The sequence below is a fragment of the Pristiophorus japonicus genome, chromosome 3 (assembly GCF_044704955.1).
Source record: "Pristiophorus japonicus isolate sPriJap1 chromosome 3, sPriJap1.hap1, whole genome shotgun sequence".
Lineage (NCBI taxonomy): Eukaryota > Metazoa > Chordata > Chondrichthyes > Pristiophoridae > Pristiophorus > Pristiophorus japonicus.
The window spans coordinates 262,218,318-262,231,205 of NC_091979.1; the positions used below are offsets into that span (position 1 = coordinate 262,218,318).

The following is a 12,888-nucleotide window of genomic DNA, read 5'->3' on the forward strand; positions in this document are numbered from 1 at the left end:
AGCTGAGGCAAGGGTGGAGAGGGGCGATGTTGCAGAGGTGGAAACAGATGGTCTTAGTTATGCTGCAGATATGTGGTCGAAACTCATTTCAGGGTCAAATATGACACCAAGGTTGCGAACAGTCTGTTTCAGCCTCAGACAGGAGTTGGGGAGAGGGATAATCAATTGAAGAAAATTTCTGCTCATCCAGAACTGGATGTCGGACAAGCAGTCTGACAATTTAAAGACCGAGGAGGGGTCAAGAGAAGTGGTAGTGAGGTAGAGCCGGGTGTCATCAGCATATATGTAGAAAGTGATGCTGTGTTTCCGGATGATGTCGCCAAGGGGCAACATGTAGATGAGAAATAGGAGGAGGCCAAGGATAGATCCTTGGGGGATATCAGAGGTAACGATGCAGGAAGAGAAGCCATTGCAGGTGATTCTCTAGCTATGATTAGATAGCTAAGAATGGAACCAGGCGAGTGCAGTCCCACCCAGCTGGATGACGGTGGAGAGGCGTTGGAGAAAGATAGAGTAGTCAACCATGTCAAAGGTTGCAGACAAGTCAAGAAGGCCAAGGAGGGATGGTTTGCCTTTGTCACAGTCATAAAGGATGTAATTTGTGACTTTGATGAGCGCCCTTTCGGTACTGTGGCAGGCACGGAAACTGGGTTGGAGGGATTCAAACATGGAATTGCGGGAAAGATAGGCACAGATTTGGGAGGCGCTAACACGTTCAAGGACTTTGGAGAGGAAAGGGAGTTTGGAGATGGGGCAGTAGTTTGCAAGGACGGAGGTTTTTTTGAGGAGAGGGGTGATGATGGCAGATTTGAGGGGGGGGGGGGTGGGTAAGACAATACCTGAGGAGAACGGTTAGCAATGTCAGTTAATATGGGAGCCAAAAAAGGAAGTTGGAACGTAACAGAGCCGTCAAGACATCCTCATGTTAGTTTAAAAATGTTACCTATTTTAACCAATCACCTAAAATGAAACATAGCTCCATACGCTAAAAGAATCTAATTGGTTTCACTCCTTTTGATCATGAAGCTCAGTCCAACCATCTGCCAGATGGTGACAGTTCCTTTAATTAACCAGGGTTATTTGGGTAATCTCTGCATTAGCTTGAAGACAAATTACTTCTTTCTTGCATGTGTAACACGCATCACTGGACAAGGAAATCGTCAATGTGACAAATCTGCTCGTTTAATAGAGCAGGGCAGTAATTTTCAACCGTTTTTAAAAAATAAATGCAGAACCCCATGACGAAGGCAGAAACATTTAACAAAACCACGCACTGGTTGTATGAAAAACCGGTCATATGATTTAAAAAAAAAATTATTTGTTCCTGGGTTGTGGGCGTCGCTGGGCCCAAGGCCAGCATTTATTGCCCATCCCCTAATTGCCCTTGATAAGGTGGTGGTGAGCCGCCTCTTGAACTGCGGCAGTCCATGTGGTGAAGGTTCTCACACAGTGCTGACTTTGTCATAGTGGTTTGGTACAACTGAGTGGCTTGCTGGGCCATTTCAGAGGGCAGTTAAGAATCAACCTGTGTGGCTGGAGTCAAATATAGGCCAGACCGGCTAAGGTTTCCTTCCCTAAAGGACCTCAGTGAACCGGTTGGGTTTTTACAACAACCCAGTAGTTTCATGGTCAGCATTACTGACACTAGCTTTTTCATTTCAGATTTATTTAATTAACTCAATTTAAATTCCCCCAAATCACGTCTCCAGATTATTAATGCAGGCCTCTGGGTTACTAGCTCAGTAACATAACCACTATGCTACTGTACCCCGGTTGATAATTTGTATGGCCAGTCAAATATAACTCAATGCAATCATGACATTGGCTATATTAAAGTGTGAAGGGCTATACTGTCAAAGATGTAAACAAAAGGCAGTGCTACAATGAACACTTCTTGCAGTCATTCTGGAGCTGCCCATGAATTATGAGGACCCTTGGTTGATGCAGTAAGCTCACAGTACAGTCAAAACATACCTTATTAAGAGTGTTTCCTTCAGAGATATAGATACCTTTTTAAACTGTCATTGCTTTTCAGTTGTTTTGTTTAAACTTTGGTTTGTTATCTGTGAAACTGAAAAAAAGGTCACTCATTTTGGAATCCACTTACAACATTTTAAAAAAGTTGATAACCCACTGAAACTCAGCTTCTTGATATTTGTGCTGTTTGGGCTCATGGGCCCAGAAGGAAGAGATGAGTTTATGTGAAACAGGACTGTATGGCTCCTGTTAAAGTAATGGTCTTTAGTTCTTTCGGTGTCCGCGTCTCTTGCGAAACCTCCTTTTACCTCTTCTGTTTAAGTGCCGCAGCTTCCTCTGCCTGCGTCGATGCCTATGTATCCTGGGGGAATCTCCACGTGGCTTTGGATTGACAATTCCTATAAAGAACAATAAAAAGAGCTTAAGGCTTTTCAGGCTTCAGTGGAGCTCCCGCATCTTCCCCAATCCTTTCACTTTTTCTACATAAGTTCTATCAACATAAATGTATCACATGCTGGGGAGATTAAGAAAAGGAAGGTCAATATGTGGCTGCAGGACTGGTGCAGGAGAGGATTCACATTAATAGCCATTTGAATGTTTTCTGGAATAAGGGAACGTTATATGAAAGGGATGGCCTTCACTTGAACTGAAGCGGCATCAATGCAGAGAGTAAATGGAGCAGTGGGAGAGGATTCAAACAAATATAACAGGGGGTGGGGAAAGTCTAGGTTTGAGATTAGAGAGGAAAGGTGGGTTTAATAAAGCTATTAGATTAGTAGCAGAAAGCTTAGCTGAAAGAAACTGTGAGAAAATATTCTGAGGAGGAAGAGAAAAACAGTCTGAGCTAGAAAGAGATAAAACACTGTTGTAAAAGGGGCAATGAATATTAAAAAAACATTAAATGAAAAAAAAACAGGAAAAAAGGCAGTTTTGCACACTTCATTATAAAGCACATTAAAACTATAGAGCGTACAGATAGACTCACCAGGATGATGCCAGGGATAGGTAACTATAGCTATGAGGAAAGGCTTCAGCTACTGACACTCTTTCCAAGAGAGATGAAGACGAGGAGGACAGTTAATATTGTAGACGTTTTTAAAATAAGAGACTATTTTCTCCAGTTGGGGGAGGCAGTGATGAGCGGGTCATCAATATAAAATGGTCACTGAGTGCTTTGCCACAGGAGGTGGCTGAGGCAGACAATTGCATCTTTTAAGAGAAAATTGGATAAATATTTGAAACAGAGGTAGGTCGATGGAGAGACGGGGGGCAGGTTTAGATGTGTTTTTGATTGTTCTAGCAAAGAGCCAGCACAGACACAATGGCCTTCATCTGTGCGGTGTACCACTGTGATTCTGTGGTGTACAGGAAAGGGGTCGAATCAAAACAAGATTAATTTTCATACAGAACAATATTCCTTATGACACTAGAAAGTGGTCTAAAGGGGCTGATTCTGTGGGAAGCGGCAATCACAAGGTGTGTACCCTTGATTTCTTGCCCTATGCTTCCTATGAGTGATTTCCCCACTGGGAGGGTAGGATTGGTCCCAAGCTTTATTTCTGCTTCGATAAATCCTTTATACCTTCAGAATAACTGAACACAAACTAGAATGTAAATACTTTTAATGCTGCTACTATATAATGTGTAATAATAGAGACAAGAAACAAGGTAAACAAAACCCAAGGAGACAACAGTCTTGAATGATATTTTATGACTGAGCACAAATCCTAAGTTTCAAGGATCATAAATAATGCATTTTTACAATTATGTTTCTTTGTCAAATATATTGTATTAAAGATTTGAGGGCTGAGGCTTTGGGAGTAGAGGAAAGAAATAACATAATATCTCAAATCACCACATACAAATGATCAGCTTGAAGTGCAGTAACTGCTATTATGTAAGTAATTGTGACAGCCATTTCACACCCAACAAGGTTTCCATAGACAGCAATAAGACGAATGACCATTAATCAATCGATGATGGTGTGGCTTGAGAGACAAATGTTGGACAGCCACTCAGCAACTCCCTTGCTCTTCTTCAAATAGTACTAAGAGATTAACGTCCACCAGAAAAGACAGCTCCAATAATACAGCACTAAAGTGTCAGCCAAGATTATGTGCCTAGGTCTGAGCATAGGTTTTGAACCCACAATCTTGTGAGTTGGAGTCAAGCGTGTTACCAACTGAGCCAGACTTGCACTCAACAAACATAGTTTGTAAGGGGAGGGGGGACCGGGAGACACTGCGGATTTGGAGCGGGAGGTTCGGTCAATTGCGATAGACGATTCGCTTCCTCCTGGCCCACAAGCAGTGCTCTAAAAAGCACTTACCTACTGGAGCCGGCTGCTCCCACCTCCCTTTAGCTGCCAGGTTTCGCGAACCCTAGGCAGGCGAGCCAACGTTAAATTTTAATTGCTGCCAAAATATCAGGAACGGAGCTTCATTTACATATTACAGACATGCCTCTCCAGAGCGGAATACTCAGACGCCCCCAAACCCGCTGCGGTTAAAATGGATTTGTCGATTTATCCCCCCCCACCCCTAACTCTCTCCAGCCCATCGTGGGGGATAAAATTACCCTCATTATCTCAACAGTGCTTCAGCCTTAATTGTATATGTATAGCCAACCCATTTATTGTAATCATTTGTGCAACAGGGAAATGGTAACATAGTGGTTATGTTACTGGACTAGTAATCTAGAGGCTTGGACTAATGATCTGGAGATCCAGTTTAAATTCCACCATGGCAGCTGGGGAATTTAAATTCAGTTAACAAAAAAAAGCTTGGATCAGTAACAGTGAGCATGAAACTACAAGATTGCTGTAAAAACCCATCTGGTTCACTAATGTCCATTAGGGAAGGAAATCTGCTGCCCTTACCCGATCTGGCTTATAAGTTGACTCTTAACTGCCTTCTGAAATGGTCCAGCAAGCCACTATGAAAAATGATGTTCACCACATAGTTTAAGAAGCTGGCTCACCACCACCTTCTCGAGGGCAATTAGGGATGGGCAATAAATGCTGGCCTTGCCAGTGATGCCCACAATGCATGAATGAATTTTAAAAAAAGGAAGACATTTTAAGGAACAGGAAAAGGCCAATAAGTTTGATTCTTTTTCAGGGATCAACCCAGCCTGCTCCAGATTATAATCTCTTTCCAGAAACACATCTATGTTCTCCTTTTGATGGACTGCTTCAAAGACCAGAAACTACTGGAAACTTCCCTTGTAACTTATTCCACTGCCCAGTTACCCTTTTGAGTGCTAAATGTTCCACATTGCTTCCATCTTAAAACTTCATCATATTTAATGTGTCCTCTTCCATTCTAAACCTGCTGCTACAGTAAATATTTGCTTGGATTAATTTTGCCAATTTCCTTCACAATTTCGAGAAATTCAATTTGGTATCTCCAGTCTTGCCAAAGAAAACAAGACCGGCCCAACTTTCTTAGCCTTCCCGCATAACCGGAACAATGTGTGGGAGTGTTTTCAGTGGTGGTTTATTGCCAGTACACCCTTATTCCTAAAACAATAAGGCTCAACATAACTGCCAAATGGCAAGTATTATCTCAGGCCCTGTTCTGTTTCAAACTGACTATGACTCACACTAGGACTTGAGATTGGGCTGCTGAAGCACAATTTTCTAAACCCCACACTTGAGCATACATAAGTTATATAAATTAACAGGGAGCTGCAGCTTCCTGAAAAATAAACTGATCCTAACATTAGGTTCTCAACTTCACAGTGGTTTATTTTCGTAAACTCTTACCTCCCATCATGTGTCCTTCATAGTTTGTTTTTTAAAAAAAGAAACCCCGATACTTAACCAAGAAACGAGTCAAAATATTTATTATTCTGATACAGCACAAATTAAGGTAACGCACTAAAGAAACCACAGGCTTACTGGGATGAGAAAACAACGCAGTCTAGAGCTCTTCTGAGACTGGAGATAAGGCACATTGCTGGGCAGTGCAAGGAGCTATACCTGACGTGAGAGTGCTGGATGCTTTCTGTGCACAAACTCCTATTACCCAGTATTGCCATCCTTCATGAAAATAAACAACAGCACCTCTATTTTAAACCTCATCAGAATGGAATCCACTATTTAAACAGCATGACCTTTAAACAGTGCCACATCAGTCATCTTTTTTTTAAACTATCTAAGTGAGACTGGCAATTTATATCAAGTTGTGGTCAGTTTTGGAACCATGACAACAAAGAAAGGATTGACTGTCTAAACTCATTTTGAATCTGTAGTGGATCGAGTCAGGTTTTCACAGCCATCTGACTTTAGAATAAATTAAGAATGCAGGTGAATAAGGCATATAAGTTTGTAGGTACAGCAGTTATCATGGGCCACTTTAATCTACATATTGATTGGGCTAACCAAACTGGTAGCAATGCGGTGGAGGAGGATTTCCTGGAGTGTATTAGGGATGGTTTTCTATACCAATATGTCGAGGAGCCAACTAGAGGGCTGGCCATCCTAGACTGGGTGATGTGTAATGAGAAAGGACTAATTAGCAATCTTGTTGTGCAAGGCCTCTTGGGGAAGAGTGACCATAATATGGTAGAATTCTTTATTAGGATGGAGAGTGACACAGTTAAGTCAGAGACTAGAGTCCTGAACTTAAGGAAAGGTAACTTCGATGGTATGAGATGTGAATTGGCTAGAATAGATTGGCGAATGATACTTAAAGGGCTGAAGGTGGATAGGCAATGGCAAACATTTAAAGATCACATGGATGAACTTCAACAATTGTACATCCTTGTCTGGAGTAAAAATAAAATGGGGAAGGTGGCTCAATCATGGCTAACAAGGGAAATTAAGGATAGTGTTAAATCCAAGGAAGAGGCATATAAATTGGCCAGAAAAAGCAGCAAACCTGAGGACTGGGAGAAATTTAGAATTCAGCAGAGGAGGACAAAGGGTTTAAATTAGGAGGGGGAAAATAGAGTATGAGAGGAAGCTTGCCGGGAACATAAAAACTGACTGCAAAAGCTTCTATAGATATGTGAAGAGAAAAAGATTAGTGAAGACAAACGTAGGTCCCTTGCAGTCAGATTAAGGTGAATTTATAATGGGGAACAAAGAAATTTCGGAGCAGTCAAACAAATACTTTGGTTCTGTCTTCACAAAGGAAGACACAAATAAGCTTCCGGAAATACTAAGGGACCGAGGGACTAGTGAGATGGAGGAACTGAAGGAAATCCTTATTAGTCAGGAAATTGTGTTAGGGAAATTGATGGGATTGAAGGCCAATAAATCCACGGGCCCTGATAGTTTGCATCCCAGAGTACTTAAGGAAGTAGCCCTAGAAATAGTGGATGCATTGGTGATCATTTTCCAACAGTCTATCGACTCTGGATCGGTTCCTATGGACTGGAGGGTAGCTAATGTAACACAATTTTTAAAGAAGGGAGAGAGAGAGAAGGCGGGTTAGCCTGACATCAGTAGTGGGGAAAATGTTGGAATCAATTTTAAAAGATGAAATAGCAGCACATTTGGAAAGCAGTGACGGGATCGGCACAAGTCAGCATGGTGTTATAAAAGGGAAATCATGCTTGACAAACCTTCTGGAATTTTTTGAGAATGTAACTGGTAGAGTGGACAAAGAAGAACGTGGTTTATTTGGACTTTAAAAAGGCTTTTGACAAGGTCCCACACAAGAGATTGGTGTGCAAAATTAAAGCACATGGTATTGGGGGTAATGTACTGACGTGGATAGAGAACTTGTTGGCAGACAGGAAGCAGAGTGTCGGGATAAACGGATCCTTTTCAGAATAGCAAGCAGTGACTAGTGGCGTGCTGCAGGGCTCAGTGCTGGGACCCCAGCTATTTACAATATACATTAATGATTTGGATGAGAGAATTGAGTGTAATATCTCCAAGTTTGCAGATGACACTAAGCTGGGTGGCAGTGTGAGCTGTGAGGAGGATGCTAAATGGCTGCAGGGTGACTTGGACAGGTTAGGTGAGTGGGCAAATGCGTGGCAGATGCAGTATAATGTGGATAAGTGTGAGGTTATCCACTTTGGGGGCAAAAACACGAAGGTAAAATATTATCTGAATTGTGGTAGATTAGGAAAAGGGGAGGTGCAACGAGATCTGGGTGTCATGATACATCAGTCATTGAAAGTTGGCATGCAGGTACAGCAGGCGTTGAAGAAGGCAAATGGTATGTTGGCCTTCATAGCTAGGGGATTTGAGTATAGGAGCAGGGAGGTCTTACTGCAGTTGTACAGGGCCTTAGCGAGGCCTCACCTGGAATATTGTGTTGAGTTTTGGTCTCCTAATCTGAGGAAGGACGTTCTTGCTATTGAGGGAGTGCAGCGAAGGTTCATCAGACTGATTCCTGGGATGGCAGGACTGACATATGAAGAGAGACTGGTTCGACTGGGCCTGTATTCATTGGAGTTTAGAAGGATGAGAAAGGATCTCATAGAAACATATAAAATTCTGACAGAACTGGACAGGTTAGATGCAGGAAGAATGTTTCCGATCTTGGGGAAGTCCAGAACCAGGGGACATAGTCTATGGATAAGGGCTAAGCCATTTAGGACTGAGCTGAGGCGAAACTTCTTCACTCAGAGAGTTGTTAACCTGTGGAATTCCCTACCGCAGAGAGTTGTTGATGCCAGTTCATTGGATATATTCAAGAGGGAGTTGGATATGGCCCTTATGGCTAAAGGGATCAAGGGGTATGGAGAGAAAGCAGGAAAGGGGCACTGAGGTGAATGATCAGCCATGATCTTATTGAATGGTGGTGCAGGCTCGAAGAGCCGAATGGCCTACTCCTGCACCTATTTTCTATGTTTCTAGGTTTATTAATACTCTAGTGAAACCTGTGTGTAGAAAACACTTAATACTGCCAAGTGTTGCAGTACGATGCAGTGCACTTATGTGCATGAAATGAAGAGGTAGGATGGGAAAAATGGCGAAATCTTAGTCAGAAAATCTGGGAAATTCAGAACTTGTACATTGTAACGGATAAAATGGGTGGAGGCCTGGGAAGAGGCTTCTTGTTCTGGTTTCTCAAAGCTGGACAAGTGTATGATGTCACTGGGCCCAAGGAAAATAATTTAAAAACTGAAAAATTAACCGTAAATGTATTCCAGCGACAATGGAAGTGGATTTCAAATTAAGGCTGAAAGTTAATGCTAGATATAACTAAAAATAAAGCATGAAGAAAATTATAGACGATTATTTCCTGTGTGATGAATGCAACAAAATCATAAACCCATTCATAAATAATCCATTTATGAATTCACTGCACATAACATGGAGAAAATATTTCAAAACCTTTAAACTTCTCTAGAAAATTCTTTGAATCATAAAATAAAAAATATGATTTGAGGGCTGCACACGGCAACAAGCTCTAGGTAGAAAACTGGACCTCTGCTTCTTATTTTATCACAAATTAGAACTGAGGATTAAATATGAGTTCTGCTTCATTCTTTGTTTTAGAGCCATTTTGAATTTAGCATGAATGTAGCTGATCTCTGTACTCGCCAGTACAGGTCTGGTACAGTTTTGCCATTCAAGAGGTGCCTTAGCTCACTGCTTTGTTGTTTCTCTTGTCTCATTGCTTTGTGGAGCTTTGTGCATTCTTACTGCTTTATCTACATAGTTGCTGAGCTGGGCGGTGTTGAAAATTACAGTGTTATCATCACCAGTCCAGATTTGGTATTTGTATTGGTCAATCCCACCTTTGAAGCCAGTGGCTGTTGCTGAAGGAAGTATGGAAGAAACAAAGCTTCACCTCAGCCTTGTCTCGAGTTAAGAGGTATGACTGGCATGATAATAATTATGAAACAGTTTGGTGTACTGACATTACCTCAGACCAAAGGATTATATATGCTGCTATTTCACTGCAAAAACTGAGAATACTTACGGTGTTCACAGTGCACTCCCTCCCAGCCCTTGCACTCACAACGATAACTTGCATTGTGAAGTATGCAGTCTCCATCATTCATACATGGATTTGGTTTACACAGATTAATTGGTGCCTTGGCTACTGTTGAGACAATACAGAAGATTTGTTAAAAGAAGAACAGAAATATTATCCATTACTGCCTCCGCGAACATTTACCGCCTTTCTCGAGTTCACCTCGCCTTCTCTTTCCCAGCCATTCAGTTCCTCAATCATAAGCATTTCCTTTTACTCCTCATGGTCTTTTCTTTCTTGGGGAACTTTTTTTTTCTCTGTCTAATCACTCAATAATTTTTGAACACAGGAGGTGATGGTATTGGGAATTAAAATATGTTTTTTTCTTCATGCTGACTTTTTCCAATGTCAATCAGCATGACCTGCACAGGTAGCTTCCCAATACAGGTGCGGGAAGGAAGTGAAAAATGTTGAGCAACTAAAATCAATGCACTTTGCCGCATGAAAACTCTTGGGTTCATATACAGAACTTCACACTATGGAATAGGATTTAGACCTGCATTGTAATAAAAATAAAATCAATCCTTGGTTACTGTTTTGCAAATATTAAATTGCACATCATGGAGTGCTGACCTTTCCCAAGTGAGATATGAATGTTTTTTACTAAAACACTAGGTAAAATGAAAGTAGACACTAGGTTCAAAAAATAAACCAGGGCTGTAATTGATCTGAAAGAGACAAAATCCTTTGGTGAGAGTATTGGGCACTGGACATGTAGGTGATGATATGAGACCACATGTTAACTTCTTAATTCAGTAAATGGAATCTGTAGAGGAACCTTTCAAATACAATTCCCTAATTAGATTAGCTGAAATTAAAATATCAGTACATCTAGAGACAAGTGTCTTCAAAAGGTCTACCATAAAACTGACACTGCTTTCAAGTAACGAGCATCTACAATTAAACATTATTCCAAACACACTACAGAGGGTGAATAGCATTGCTCTTGCAATAAAATAAATACATCAGAAGTTTGAGAGCTCTACACCATGCTGTATAATTCAGAATACTCAACAGAGGACTGTGACATGTATTGTTCTTAAATAGAGGGAGTTTTCTTTAACGATCCACGGTGTAAAATCATAACTATCTCATTTAGCAGGTAAACCATTAAGCTATAGTTGCAATTTCAAACAGACTTAACTTTTTGAAGTACAAACACAGTTTTTGAAGTATAAACACAGTCTCCACCTAACTTTGTTGCAAAGTCAAAGGAAGATCAAAGCTGAAGATCCACATCAATCAAGTACCTTTTCAAAAATGGTTATGCTGTCATACACTATGCTATTACCGTAATAAACTGGTGTAGCAGAAACAGAGGGATCAAAATACACCCCTAGGTTTAAAGTAGCACAGAAGGAGTTAGCACATGATATATCAACACATTTACAAACTGGCCCCATCCAGCTCATCGCTTGCCATGCTGGACACACTTTGCCGCATTCACCAGCACATTGAAGCAAGCCTTTTGCTTAGTGGTAGCACTCCTGCCTCCGAGTCAGAGAATTCAGGGTTTGAATCCTGCTCCAGACGGTCCAGGAGAGTGGAGATCGGAGCTCCGGCCCTTAATTCTAGGTTGACATCCAGTGGGATACTCGCATGGTGTGGGTGTGGGTGTGGGTGACCCCCCCCCCCCTGTATGGGTTGTGGGAGCCCATTAAGCCCTCCCGCTTTAAAGGGCTAACCATCCCAGTGGCTGGTATAATGATGGTTATGGAAGGAGCGTTGACATCGCCATGTCAGACTTAATCAGCTTGTGAATTCTTCCACTACTTCACACTATTCTCCAAGCGAATCAGCTGGAGTATTGTGGAGAGTTCTGGGCACCTCATTTCAGGAAAGATGTAAAGGCATTAGAAAAGCTTCAGAGGAGGTTTACCAGGATTTTACCAGGGATGAGGGACTCCAGTTATTAGGAGAGGCTGGGAAAGTTAGGACTGTTCTCCTTGAAACACAGAAGATTAAGAGGTGACCTAATAGAGGTTTTCAAGATGATGAGAGGTTTTGATAGAGTAAATAGGGGAAAAATATTCCCTCTGGTAAATGGGTCAATAACATTCAAAATCATTGGAAAGGGATCTAGAGGAGAGATGAGAATTGTTTTCACTCAGGGTTGTCAGGATCTGAAATCTGAGCCTATAAATAATTTCAAATCAGAGTTGGACAGGGTACTTGAGGATGAGAAATTTACTGGGTTACAGGCGAAAAGCAGGGATGTGGAACTAAGCACAACTGCTCTTTCAAAGAGCCAGCACAGGTCCAACGGGCCAAATGGTCTTATCTATGCTATAAGTTTCTATTAATCTATCTACATGAAAACACCAACCAGCACATTCTGCATGCACCTGTAACAATACGTGCTTCCACCTCAATCGTCATTCTATTTTCTTTTTGCACCTTTCACAGTTAAGATGTGTCACCTGGCATGGTGCCATGGCAAAAACACATTAGGTGTGTTTGTGTTCCAGAAAGTTATATCCAATTTTAGAATATTCTTCCTTTAGTACCGAATTAGGTCGGCAGATTGAGATGTACCTCGGATTAGTCAAATGGAAAGTTTTATGGTGGGACATTCCCTCTGTAGAAGATTCTGCTTGTTCTCTTTCAAACCTTGAATAATTATTTTATTAACAGTTAAAGGAGCTCTATTATAGGTTGAACCTCCCTTATCCAGAACTCCCTTATCCGGAACCACCCCGTGTCCAGAACCATTCCCCGCCACCGGATGGCGCATGCGCAGAACTCTGACATGAACAAATTGAAGTCCTTCCTCGCTGCCGACTTCCGCAATCGCTGGCCTGACCCCGCGATACACCGCCGCCCACACCCCACCCAGTGATCTCTCTGCCGCACTCCGAGCCCTGATGTCTCCTTGCTCAGTACCTGTACCATCCAATTTAATGTGACCACTGCTCGTCCAGAAAAATCCCTTATCCAGGACAGGCCAGGTCCTGGATAAGGGAGA

At 41.8% G+C, this 12,888-nt stretch overlaps 1 protein-coding gene across 1 annotated transcript in view; it reads right to left on the reverse strand.

Annotated features, from left to right (window-relative positions):
- Positions 1 to 1,033: 1,033 nt before the first annotated feature.
- Positions 1,034 to 12,888, reverse strand: part of vwa2 (von Willebrand factor A domain containing 2) — an 81,070-nt gene continuing 69,215 nt past the window's right edge. The window contains 4 exon segments of the mRNA XM_070873978.1: positions 1,034 to 1,154; positions 1,157 to 1,174; positions 2,286 to 2,375; positions 9,870 to 9,992. Coding sequence (XP_070730079.1) covers positions 1,063 to 1,154; positions 1,157 to 1,174; positions 2,286 to 2,375; positions 9,870 to 9,992 — 323 coding nt within the window. The 3' untranslated portion in view covers positions 1,034 to 1,062.